This window comes from Macrobrachium rosenbergii, chromosome 2, assembly GCF_040412425.1.
Source record: "Macrobrachium rosenbergii isolate ZJJX-2024 chromosome 2, ASM4041242v1, whole genome shotgun sequence".
NCBI lineage: Eukaryota > Metazoa > Arthropoda > Malacostraca > Decapoda > Palaemonidae > Macrobrachium > Macrobrachium rosenbergii.
This window is the reverse complement of record NC_089742.1, coordinates 87359566-87374007: the sequence shown is the minus strand read 5'-3', so window position 1 is coordinate 87374007 and position 14442 is coordinate 87359566. Positions and strand designations below refer to the sequence as shown.

Here is a 14442-nt window from a genome sequence, read left to right as displayed (position 1 = left end):
CAAAAATATCCCACTTAGAGTACAAATAATAATAAGAGAAAGAAACATTCAGCATTTGTGATATTTTGATCATTTTCTCATTTTTAATTTTTTGGAGATTGGAAATGAATGGTGCAATCAGATTCACAATTTACAACAAAAAACATAACTCATTTTACCTAATATAGTAAGTGGAGAGTGATTGTTTATGCTTTTTCACTGTCAAGTGCCATTTGTTGACTTAGTTGTGTGTATTAAGTACATGAACACTGTAAAAAATTTTTATAAAACCAGCTATGTGGAAATATCATTGTGGGAATTTTATTGTATCAAAATTTTATATAATGATTTTTTTCTCACAGATACAAAGGTACTGCCTTCCAAACTCTGGTCCTTCCTGCAAAGGCCAACCATTTTTTGTCATTAATGCCAGAGAAGCCAAAGGTAAGCTTTTTTTATTTTGATATAAGTTTATCTTTTCTGAGTAGTTTTCCTTAAAATACATGTACAAATTTGCAGGTAAGTGTTTGAAGAGTAGTTAATGTTTTATGTTTTGGATGGATTTATGTAATTTCCAAGGTCAGTGTTAATGATAATTAGAAGATTTTTTCAAAGCCTTTGCTGCTTTTTCCCAAAGAGTTCAAGCAGATATCTCAGGTATACAGGCATTTTATTGCGTGATCAGTCTTTACATAGTTAAGACATTTCTTCTTGCAGCAGAGAAGTAAAGACATGGGGAACAGTCGTTGGTTGGACAAATTAGTTTTATTTAGTCTTGCCAAGAAGGAAAATAAAAGAGGTGCCACCTTAGATATGAAATACCTCCACAAAGATTTAGCAACTTGAATGGAGAAAATATTTTTATATAAACAGAGTAAAATTTTAAGATTTTGTACATGCATAATTGATTTTGTCCTCTTTCGAAGAAAGGCACAAAGCAATTAAACCTGATGAGATTTTGATGACAAAAATAGTCGTCAGCCATTTATCAGCCTCTTAAGATTCAGATGACAAAAACTTTTTGTCATAGAAAGATATTGATAAATTTGTCATAAATTTTAAAGAAATGTCATAGCAATGAAAACTGAATGTGGCAAGTATGGATTTTTGTATTATGGCAACTGGTAGGCCGAGCTCCTGGACTGTGAGGTGCATGTACGATGCAACTTTTGCTCAAGTCTTGATTGACTGAACTTGCTTTGATCACTGTGTGTATTACAGTACTATGATTAACTTGTTTTATTGTCATTCATATTTGCTCATTGGCAATAATTTTCTACTAAATTATAGTTCAGTCATTGCTGAGTGCAGTGAAAATGCCAAGGTACCAGAAAATGCTATCATTTAAGGAAAAGGGGCCTTCAAGGTCAAGTGATGCTGCATCAGACTGACCACATGACAGGTGATTCCTGTGGCCGTGGGAGGGAATGGAAGTGCTATTGAAGAGTGCCTCCTACTACTTGTCATCTGAAGATCTGTTCCTATGGCTTGGTGTAAGTCGGATCTTAACATTAAACAGATTATAAAAATGAAAAAATGAAGAATTCCTTATTTAAACAATTTATAAAAATGAGAGAGAGAGAGAGAGAGAGAGAGAGAGAGAGAGAGAGAGAGAGAGAGAGAGAGAGAGAGAGAGAGAGAGAGAGAGAGACTCTGCCCAGGTGCTAACCTTCACGTCAGTATGTCAGGATAATTGACAGTTAGGCATACATTCCTGCCCCTAAGTGGGTGACCTCGTAACAGTAATGACTTCGTAACAGTAAAAGATTGGGAAGAACAAAGAATTGTGCTAAAAAATTAGCTAATTTACTATAGTTTCCTTAATGAATTCATATTTTGCTGTTTAAATTAATAATATTTTAAAATTAGTAAATATTTTTTAGTCATAAAAATGTAGTCACAAAATTAAGATAAAAAATAGTAATTGGTGAATATTGCTATATAAGAAAATATGCAAATTAGTGAATTTTCAGCGATATATTTGGAAATATGTTCCACAGAAAAACTGAAGTCACGAATGTGGATCCGTGATCTAGCAGCATATATATATATATATATATATATATATATATATATATATATATATATATATATATATATATATGAATGTCTTTTTCCTGTAATACTACAGTGTAATATGAAAATAAGAAGGCCCATAAAACACTATTTAAACGTTGAAACCATATATTTCGGGCACTTGTTTCTGTGCCCCTGTTCACTGGTAGAAGAACAGACCGCTTTAAATCTTGGAGTTTCATTCGCTCTAAAACCTGGTCCCGAGAGTAATCTTAATTTCCTAGTTGCTTTTGATAAACATTTTGCAAAAACAACTATGACAAGAAAGAGGCATGTCTCAAAAGGCATTTTGCTAAATGTCTTGGAGCAAAATAACAACAAAAATTCGCTCCCGAAAAGATTCCAAAATGCATTAGTTAGCTTAAGAAAAGGGGGATATCATCATCACAAAATCTGACAAAGACGGAAAATAGTTCTGTTAGACAAGGAGACATACATCAATAAAGTTCAAGAACTTCTAAATGATGCGTGGAGACCTACGACAAATTAACGAAAGATCCCACAACAAATATTGCTGCTCAGTTTAACAAATCAGTTAGAACCATAGGGGCAATAAAAAAGACATAGAATTACTAGAGACATTCAAGGTAATCAACCCTCTCTCCCCTATTTTTACGGCCTCCTGAAAACACATAAAGATGGGATTCCTTTACGCCCCATAATATCTAGCAGGGCTCTTTCATGTACACAAATTATCAAAATGGCTCGCAGACTTGTTATCACCCTTTCTAGGAACCTTCTCATCCTCCCACGTCAAACATGCAGAAGATTTCATACAAAAATTTAATAGTTTAAACATCCCCTCAAACAACATCAAACTGCTCAGTCTAGACGTGATTCATTATTTACTAAAGTCCCGATTGCCGACGTGTTGTTTTTTCTTAGAGAGGAAGTTACAACCATATGAAGACCATTTTCCTCTTGGCATAGATAAAACTTTAAAACTTATCAACCTCTGTGTAACTAACAACGTGTTTTTTCTTTCAATGGTAATTTTTACAAACAAAAATTTGGCTGTAGCATGGGAAGTCCCCTATCACCCCCTTCTAGCAAACTTGTACATGGAATATTTCGAAACAGAACTTTTGTCGTCTATCAAACCCCATAACATGGTCTGGCTTAGATAATAGATGATATCTTTACTTTCTGGGACAATAGCTGGGGACTTTAAGGAATTTTTTAATAGGCTAAATTCGCTAGTTCCGACCATAAAATTTAAAACAGAATGGGAAAAGGACGGAAAACTGCCGTTCCTAGATGTACTGATCATAAGAAAACAGAACAGGTATGCATTTACAGTATATAGAAAACCCACCTTCGCTGTCTCCTACATTCATTTCTTAAGCTACCACGACGTCTTAAAAATCATGGTAGGGTGCAACCTATTCCTCAGAGGACTTAGGATATGTTCAAATGAGTACCTGGATCAAGAATTTAACACGATCCAACACTAAACGCAACTGCTCTATCCACCACACATTATCGAGAGGGCTATTAATAAAGCAAATAAAATATACTACAGAGGTCCCACTCACAACAGACAAATAGATTTCAACAACAAAATAAAGCTTCCATACGATGAAAACATCCAAAAGGCCACCGAGAAACTCAGTTCTAATAATCCTTTCATTTTCCATTATCCCAAATCCATCGGGAGTTCGCTCGTTAACGTATACTTAAATAACAAAAGGGAAGAAGCCGGAGTTTACAAGATACCGTGTAGTAATTGTCATGACATTTATGTAGGCGAGACAGGTAGATCGCTCTCGCAAAGAATAACAGAGCACAAAAGATCAGTGCGTTACGCCGAGAGTTCGGGAATTTTCCACATATTAGAAATACAGGGCATGTCATTAACTGGAGTGGGGCGGAGTTGGTTTTCAAGAGTAGCTGTCCATACAAAAGAAAGATGCTGGAATCTGCTATCATCAATCAAACCAACAATATGAACCTGTCAGGAGGACATTGAAATCGGACGCCATTGACACCTTAATCCTCGCACCCCTTTTGAAGAAGATGACCCAAGAAACGCGACCGCCAGATCCATCGCCAAACGGAGCTAATGAGGCCAAAACCACTAGGGAATTTGGTCAATCTCCTCCTTCTTAAGAAACGCCACCTCCTTAACATCGGAGGCCTAAGGCCACACCTTCATGTTTTTGTATATATACCATTGTAACTTTCCACCTGTCCATATTCTACCAGTGAACAGGGGCACAGAAACAAGTGCCTGAAATATATGGTTTCAACGTTTAAATAGTGTTTTATGGGCCTTCTTATTTTCATATATATATATATATATATATATATATATATATATATATATATATATATATATATATATATATATAATAGTATATATTATATATATATATATATATATATATATATATATATATATATATATATATATATATATATATATATATATATATATATATATATATATATATATATATATATATTGTCACATGTACCAAGTACCTGGTTATTACACAGCTAATCACAGATTTCAAAAATTTACCTCGCTTCAGCCAGATACCTGAACTCTCATAACAATAAAAATTATGACTGAGTACTCTAAAGGTAACAGTGATCCCTTAAAAAGCTCATTAATCATGTGAAAAATCAAGCTTAAGTTTATTAAAACAAATGTGAGGTATCAACAATTAAACAAGAAATATGCTAGAGTAAAAGGGCATCACTCCATCCAAACAACTTTAACTGTTTCTCTGGTCTTAATTCACTTCAGCAAAACTAAAGGAACAAAATATGTATATCACTTTGCCATATGCACACAATTATAGCAAAGTCCAGCGCTCTTTGCAGTTAAGCCCCGCCCACTGCTTACGTCATGACCATCCCTTAAAGCTAATTGGTTGGCAATAGTTTTGAAAAGTTGGTTAATCTGTGGCTCTTTTCATGTTCATTAACCCTTAAACGCCGAGCCTCTATTTACAAAAACGTCTCCCATATGCCGGCGGTGTTCGGGAGTTAGCGCCAAAGCGGAAAAAAAGTTTTTTTTTTTTAAATCACAGCACGCTTAGTTTTTAAGATTAAGAGTTCAATTTTGGCTCCTTTTTTTTGTCATTGCCTGAAGTTTAGTATGCAACCATCAGAAATGAAAAAAATATCATTATCTTTCATATATAAATATTGAAATATATGACATTTAAAAAAAAAAATTTTTATATAATTTTATACAAATCGCTGTGAGCAAAACGGTTAAAGCTAACAGGTTATTTTTTTTCTTTGTATTGTACACTAAATTGCAATGATTTTGGTATATAACAAATTGTAAAACGATCAAAGCAACACAGAGAAAATATTATCACAAAATGATGCATGAATTTTAATTTATGGACGTAAAAATGTTTTTTCAAAAATTCACTATAAATTGAAATATTGTGCTAGAGACTTCCCGTTTGTTGAAAAATGAAGCTAATTGATTGAATATTACTAGACTGTAAGTGTTTTAGCTTACAATTGCAGTTTTCGACCATTTCAGTCGAGTTAAAGTTGACTGAAAGTAGAATTTTTTCTATTTATTGTGATTTATATGAAAATATTTCAAAACTGATAAAAGCTGCAACCATGAGTTATTGTCTGTTGTATTGTACATGAAATTGCGCACATTTTCATATATAAAACTTTATGTAACGACTAATATAAAACGGTGCAAACATTACGACAACGTGACGAAAGAATTTCTGAGATGTTCGGCCGAAGTTTGTAGCGGACGTAAGGAAAGTGTTTTTTCAAAAATTCACCATAAATCGAAATATTGTGCTAGAGACTTCCAATTTATTGCAAAATGAAGGTAAATGACTGAATAGTACTAGAATGTAAGAGTTTTAGCTTACAATTTATTTTTTTCAACCATTTCGGGTCGAGTTAAAGTTGACCGAAGGTTGAAAATTTGGCAGTTATCGTGATTTATGTGAAAATATTTCACTGATAAAAGCTACAACCACGAGCTATTTTCTGTTGTATTCTACATGAAATTGCGCACGTTTTCATATATAAAAGTTTATGTAACGACTAATGTAAAACGATGCAAACATTACGACAATGTGACGAAAGAATTTCTGAGATGTTAGGCGAGTTGCAGCGTGCAGACGTAAGGAAAATTTTTATTTTTTTTTTTCAGAAATTCACCATAAATCGAAATATTGTGCTAGAGACTTCCAGTTTGTTGAAAAATGAAGCTAATTGATTGAATATTACTAGAATGTAAGAGTTTTATCTTATAATTATTTTTTTTTTTTTACCATTTCGTCGAAAGTTAAATTTGACCGAAGGTTGAAATTTTGGCAGTTATCGTGATTTATATGAAAATATTTCAAAACTGATAAAAGCTACAACCATGAGTTATTTTCTGTTGTATTCTACATGAAATTGCGCACATTTCCATATATAAAACTTTATGTAACGACTAATATAAAACGGTGCAAACATTACGACAATGACGAAAAGAATTTTTCTGGCGCGGACATAGGAAAAAGGTTTTTAAAAAATTCACCATAAATTGAAATATTGTGCTAGAGACTTCCAATTGGTTGCAAAATGAAGGTAAATGATTGAATATTACTAGAATGTAAGAGTTTTAGCTTACAATTGCATTTTTTGACCATTTCGGTAGAGTCAAAGTTGACCAAAGGTTGAAATTTTGGCAGTTATTGTGGTTTATACGAAAATATTGCCAAACTGATAAAAGCTACAACCATGGGTTGTATGTTGCTGTATTTTACATGAAATTGCACACATTTTCATATATAAAACTTTATGTAATGGCTAATATAAAACAGTGCAAAACTTACGACAAAATGACGAAAGAATTTCTGAAATTTTCGGCAGAGTTACCGCACTGGCGTAAGGAAAAAGTTTTTTTCAAAAATTCACCATAAATCGAAATATTGTGCTAGAGACTTCCAATTTGTTGCAAAATGAAGGTAAATGATTGAATATTACTAGAATGTAAGAGTTTTAGCTTACAATTGCGTTTTTTTACCATTTCGGTCGAGTCAAAGTTGACCAAAGGTTGAAATTTTTTGTAGTCGACGTATGGTACGTCCACTCGGCACCCAACAGACAATTTTAGTCGACGTATGATATGTCCAGTCGGCGTGTTAGGGTTAATATTGCAATGGTTGTTGTATCAAACTAAAATACGTTCTGCAGATTATCAAAAGGAAACGTTATTTTATCCCCTGAAATAAAATCGTAATACTCATCTCAATAAAGGTGGTAAAAAAATATAGGAAAATATAAACGAAGTCAGGAGTGTTCCGCGATGCTGCAGTGTTGTGTTTCGTAAATGAGGTTCATCTGAATACGGAGGTGACACATTCGAATCGGTGCACTTGAATCACTGGACAATGATAATCACCGTCTGATATTGTCAAGCGTGTTCACCATTCTAAACTTGAACACAAAGACTTTCTCAGAGCTATGCAGACTGATATTTCATATTGATTTTACGAAATTTTTTTCAACTTTTTAACAGTCATAAAATCCATTTCATTGCAATCGTTTACACATTCGGAGGGATGACAAGCAGTGACGGCACTCTACAAAACCAGAATATGCCTATGTTTAACTTAAAGTTACAGTATAATAGGCTGTACGAGTCATATGGGATATAATTTGCTGAGAATTTTCTTAAGGATACTGTCTTCTTTCGAAATAACAGGATCATAAAAATGGACGTAGACCTAAAATGTCCTATCTTCGTGTCGGTTTACGCAGCTTATGGTGTTTGGATTATAGGCCTATCTTATACTCAGTTGTTTTATTGTGGTTATTCTTATTTTTGTTTTTGTTGTTATGGTGCTTGTAGTTTTGTCTTCGAAAACTTTTCATATGGTGACTTAACATTGCAGAATAAACATAGGCCTATTCATAAAATACTGGTGTAAAGAATTATCTGCCTACTCTTGTTAATTGAAATTTAGTAATTTGGTTTAATTAAAAGTAATCGGGATCTTTGTGAATACAGTCTACGCTAAATATTCTCCTAACAACAGAGAGAGAGAGAGAATTTACTGACTCATGTATAGCCCTTCGTTGGCTGAGTCGGTAGAGCTTCAGACTGTCACTCGATGGGCCAGAGTTCATTTTCCCCGGCCGGCCGATGAAGAGTAGAGGAATTTATTTCTGGTGATAGAAATTTATTTCTCGCTATAATCTGGTTTGGATTCCACAATAAGCTGTAGGTCCCGTTGCTAAGTAACCATTTGGTTCTTAGCCAAGTGCAATAAGTCTAATCCTTCGGGCCAGCCCTAGGAGAGCTGTTAATCAGCTCAGTGGTCTGGTAAAACTAAGATATACTTACTTACTGACTCATGTATCCTTTTGTCCAACAGGGTTATCTACAAGAATGCCTGCAAAAGCAAATGAATATCATGGGCAACTCTCAGACTGGTTTGGATCATCTCATACATAACTTTTTCAGCTATCATTTATTTTTTTCTTATTTCGTTGTGCATCTTATGATGCCTTCCTACCATAGCCTTCATTTTCGTAGAAATGCTACAGCAGCCTTATATTCACTATCACAGTAATATAATTTGTTATCCCTTTTGTAAATATATTTTCAATATATTTCATTGAGAGCAGTTTGATAGTTGTGTGTAACTGAGACAGTCCTATGATTGATCTGTGTGCGCCATCGGCTACGTGCCCATAAGTTTGACTTTTATTCTCTGAGGTATAAGTGGCGTTACAATTACTATGGCCATGTATGTGCATGTGCACTTACTTATACGTGTACATTCCACTTTATATTATACATTATTTATCGTGGAGTTGAAACTATTATATTAATTAAAAGTTGCTCTATTTCCAACAGATACGGGAAGAAAACTATTTGCGATAAGAAATTGACGTGTAAGCCCATGCCCTGTCATGTCTCAAAATATAAGAATTTAATGTGTAGTCCTATGACCTGTCATTGCCTCAACATACAGTGGTACCTCGGTTTCCGACGCTAATCCGTTCTAGAAGGAATGTCGAGATTCGATTTTGTCAATTCAATCAATTTCGACCATAAGAAATAACTGAAAATGGATTAATCCGTTCCTGACCACCTGTCACTACTCCAACCTTGTCTTTTATACAAAACACTACACACATTACAATTAAATAAGTTCAGAGTTAAATAACTTACCTTATTAAAAGTCTTCTTACAGTTTTAAATGCATACTGTATCAAAAAAATTGGCCTACCAGTGGTAGACCAGGCGCTGCAGGCTAGGCTAGGCAGCCCATATGCACTCCAGAATGTACAGTACTGTACTGTAACGGGTACGCACAAAAACTGTTGTTAATGATAAATACAATGAAAAACAAGCCTGGTCATTACATTAAATTAATAATATAATATTAAAAATAAGCCGAATGTACTGTAGAGTCTGTTATAAAAATTAAGAAAAAGTCTTAAGTTACGCCGGGCATCGGCAGCTGTGGCAAGCAAAGCGAATGTAAACAAACCAGGGCGCCGTCCTGGTGGCGTATCGCGTACTACTGTAATTACATAAACATTGTGTACATTCAGGATTGTATTAATTTATGGTAAATTCCATTCAGAGTCTACTGTAATGTATAAAATCACTGCAAAACATCTTTCAATAAATGTTATGATACCCTAACAAGTATTTTTCAATAAAATATCCTTGTAAGCAGAATCCCCGAGTTAACCTTAGGCTAACCCCTTCTTTACCGAGAATCTTACGGCATTCACTAACGGACAGCACACGTAAACATTGCATTCGCTACAGAAATGCACAAGTGCGCCTCTGTCTAAAAAAAAATCGAGCATGAGACTATTCCTTGTAAGCAGAATCTCCGAGTTAACCTCAGGCTAAGCTCTTCTTTACCGAGAACCTTACGGCATTCACTAACGAACAGCACACGTAAACATTGCATTCGCTACAGAAATGCACAAGTGTGCCTCTGTAAAAAAAAAAATCGAGCATGAGAATGTTCCTTGTATGTAAGCAGAATCTCTGAGTTAACCTCAGGCTAAGCTCTTCTTTACCGAGAACCTTACGGCATTCACTAACGAACAGCACACGTAAACATTGCATTCGCTACAGAAATGCACAAGGGTGCCTCTGTCTAAAAAAAAAAAAATCGAGCATGAGACTGTTCCTTGTATGTAAGCAGAATCTCTGAGTTAACCTCAGGCTAAGCTCTTCTTTACCGAGAACCTTAAGGCATTCACTAACGAACAGCACATGTAAACATTGCATTCGCTACAGAAATGCAAACGTGCGCCTGTCTAAAAAAAAAAAAATAAAACCAACATGAGACTGTAGCCTATGTACGCTGCAGTTACACTTGTTTCCAAATTAGTGTATGTACGTAATACCATACTGTATGTACTAAATTTTCGTCATCAATTATTGTTACATATGTACAGTATGTGTATCCAAATGTCTGAATGTACAGCACTGTACGTACAGCCAGCAATGTTTTGCTTCATCATACACCTGGCAGCAGTGGACAACCTCCGATGCTTTGTTTTTTCTATGTACCGTAGTAGAAATCTTAAAGAGGCCTACCACCTCCGTGTACCCGACACGTATTATGCAATATTAAACGGGTAAAAAATGGAGTTTTGAGGGGAGAGGAAGTTACTGTACTGTACAGTAACCCAACATAGACAACACAAAATCTTAAGAGGCCTACCACCTCCGTGTACCCGTTACTATGCAATATTAAACTGGTAAAAATATGGAGTTTTGAGGAGAGAGGAAGTAAACCTTAAGAGGCCTACACCGTCGTGTACCGTTACTATGCAATGTTAAAGGGATAAACAAGAAAACCAGAAATTAACTCATTTTTCATTTTATTATTGCACTGTATGTACTTAATGATTACTAAAACTAGTCTACAAAAGGAATCCTTAATACTAGCACAAACATAAGACTTAATACTACTGTATACTTAACACTACTTGTACTGTAAATGACGTTGCTACTGACTATGGACTGTACACCTTACACCTAAATTGAAATGTACTGTACACGTTCTAATGCTACACCTAAATTGAAATTACTGTACTGTACACTATTTACTGTACACGTTCTACTGCTACTCTTAAATTTACTGTACTGTACACTCTGTTACACAGCTGCTCCTCTCCAGGACTTGCACGTGAAGGGGTAAACCTGTGGAATAAACACAAAATCAAATGTAGAAATGGTTTGAGCTGTAGGCTAATTTACAAAAAAACCCTTAATCTTACTGTATGCACAAGCATTTCCAGGTCACTTATAATCACAAAAACTTTTTCACAACCAGTAGGCTACAGCTTTATCCATACTGTACCTTGACGTTGATGAATATGTACAGTTGCCCCTCACACAAGCACTGAACTCCTCCAGGACTTTCATTCAACGAAGAGTAAACCTGTGGAATAAACACAAAATCAAATGTAAAAATGGTTTGAGCTGTAGGCTAATCTACAAAAGAATCCTTAATCTTACCGTACAAGCATTTCCAGGTCACTTATAATCAAATTAAAAACTTTTTCACAACCAGTAGGCTACAGCTTTATCCATACCTTGACGTTGATGAATATGAACAGTTGCCCCCACACAAGAACTGAACTCCTCCAGGAACTTCACTCAATTACTGCACAGTAATCTGTGGATTAAACACAAAATAACATGTAGAAACATCATTTCCTGTTATGAGCTGTAATAATACACAAAAGCCTTAATCTTACAAGCATCTTTAGGTCATTTATAAACATTAAAAGGTTTTAACAACTAATACGGCATGGCCCATACCTTGACACTCATGAACAGCTCAGATGAACAGCCCAGACTCAACGGCTTTGGGAGATTCATTCAATGGAGTGCAGTACTGTACAGTAACCTGTGGATTAAACACAAATTGAAATGTACTGTTAGTAACTCAATGTGTACTGTATTTATGGCACCTTTCATTGCTTTAACTTGCATGAATAAATATTCACTGTACTGTATCTCTAGGTCATTTATAAACACTAATAAAAGTTTTTAACCACGACAGTAGGGCCCATACCTTGGCATTGATGAGGATCTGGATCTGTGGAGATGGATGTGGAGAGGAGGTATGGAGAGAGCATCACTGGTTGGAAGGGAATCTCCTTCCATACAGTCTGATTGCTGCTCTTCAGGAGATTCCTCTTTTCTCTGTTTTTGGCACTGGGACCGGGCTGGTTTTCTTCTTTAGAAAAAACCTGTACAGGGTCGTCTGCTGTTGACGTTTTTCAGGCGTTTCCTGTACACATTGACTAAGTTGTCGTCAACATAGTCAATAGCCCGGTTCACTACAGCCTTGTCATGGTGATGCTTCTCGAAGAATTCCTGGAATTTCTCCCAGTGCATCAGCATCTCCTTGATTTCTTTAGTGCCTGTAGTAGGCACCTCCTTGCTCTCCTCCTCTTCAGACACCTCCTCAGCCAAAACCTTCTGCTGCTCCTTGTGAAGTTCCTGGAGTTCCTCTGTTGTCAGTTCCGTGTTGTGTTCTGCCACCAGCTCCTCTACATCATCAGAACTCACCTCCAAGCCCATAGACTTGGCCACAGAAACAATTTCCTCAACATCAGCGTCAGGCAGAGGAAGGGGTTCAGCTTCAGGGTCATCTCCAAGCTGACTTGGGAATCAAAACCCTCGAAGTCCCTAAGAGGAGCCCCATCAGGCCAAAGGTTTCTCCAGCCTGCTGTAAAGGGTCCTCTTAGAAACTTCGACCCATGCTTTGTTATCAGCCTAACACAACTGAGGATGTGGAAATGTTCCTTCCAAAATTCAGTAAGTGTTAGGCTGGTTTCATTGGTGACTTCAAAACACCTTTGGAAGAGTGCCTTGGTGTACAGCTTTTGAAGTTTGCAATGATCTGCTGGTCCATGGGCTGGAGTAGTGAGGTAGTTCTGGGTGGCAAAAACTTGACCTTAAGCCAGCTGAACTCGTCAGCCAGCTCATATTCCATGTCGGGGGTGTGTAGGGGCATTGTCCATGACGCAGGGAGTGCTTTCAGTGGCAAACCTTTCTCTTCGAGGTATTCCTTGATAGTGGGGGCACACACTTCAGAAACCCACTCTTGAAAGATTTGCCTAGTTACCCAGGCCTTAGCATTTGATTTCCACATTACATTCAGCTTATTTTTAAGAACTTTATGTTTCTTAAAAACTCTGGGGTTTCTGGAGTGATACACTAGCAGAGGCTTGATCTTAAGGTCCCCACTAGCATTTGCACACAACAGTAGAGTTAACCTATCCTTCATGGGTTTATGGCCAGGCAATTTCTTCTCCTCTTTTTGTAATATAGGTCCTCTTTGGCATTTTCTTCCAAAAGAGGCCTGTCTCATCACAATTGAACACTTGGTTTGATACGAAACCATTCTCATCCACGTACTGCTGGAATTCAGTCACGTACTTTTCTGCAGCTTTCTTATCAGCACTCGCTGCCTCCCCATGCCTAACAACACTGTGGATGCCACTTCTTTTCTTAAACCTATCAAACCATCCACGACTGGCCATAAACTCATGATCGGTACTCGAACCTGGTGTACTTTTTATCAAGTCAGTGTGCAAACTTTTAGCCTTCGCACAAATCATGGCCTCGGATACGCTATCCCCCGCAAGCTGTTTTTCATTGACCCAAACTAATAATAGTTTCTCAATTTCCTCTATTACGGGGGGCCTCTGCTTCGTCAAACTCGTAACCCCCTTAGCAACACTAGCACTCTTAATGGCTTCTTTGTTCTTTAAAAATGTGCTGATGGTGGACCTGGGTAACCTATACTCCAACGCTAAATCAGTCACACGAATGCCCCTTTCGTACTTTTCAATTACCTCCTTCTTCAGTTCAATAGTAGTCCTCACAGTCTTCCTCTTCTGCTTATCAGCTGTGGCTGGCTTGGGACCCATGATTCCAGAGAATGTAGAATTTTGCAGGAGACAAAAAAATTCACCTGTACAAGCCTGCACTTCTTGTTTCAAACAGCAGCGGCAGCGTGAGTGGGCTTTAAGTGCTTTTAAATGTGCGTGGGAAGAACGCATACCACCAACAACGCCAACTAGCGCGGCGTTACCAAAACACTTTTGTTTACAAACATCATATGTTTTTGCCGACGGGTCGGATCGCGTCGGTCGGATTCGGTTTTTGTTCGGGAACCGCGCAAACTTTCTCGGCATTTCGTGTCGGAATCCGATTTTGTCGAGTTTCAGTACGGTCGAAGACCGAGGTACCACTGTATTATATATACATATATAGAATACATAATTATGTATATATATGTATATATATGAATGCATGTGTATGTATATGTATATATATGAGTATGTGTGTAATATATATATATATATATATATATATATATATATATATATATATAT

At 36.4% G+C, this 14442-nt stretch overlaps 1 protein-coding gene across 1 annotated transcript in view; it reads left to right on the top strand.

Moving 5' to 3' along the window:
- The window catches only part of LOC136843480 (propionyl-CoA carboxylase alpha chain, mitochondrial-like), a 194564-nt gene that overhangs the window by 161330 nt on the left and 18792 nt on the right, over positions 1 to 14442 (top strand). The window contains exon 12 of the mRNA XM_067112019.1: positions 342 to 423. Within this exon, the coding sequence (XP_066968120.1) occupies positions 342 to 423 (82 nt within the window). The remainder of the gene's footprint in view (positions 1 to 341; positions 424 to 14442) is intronic.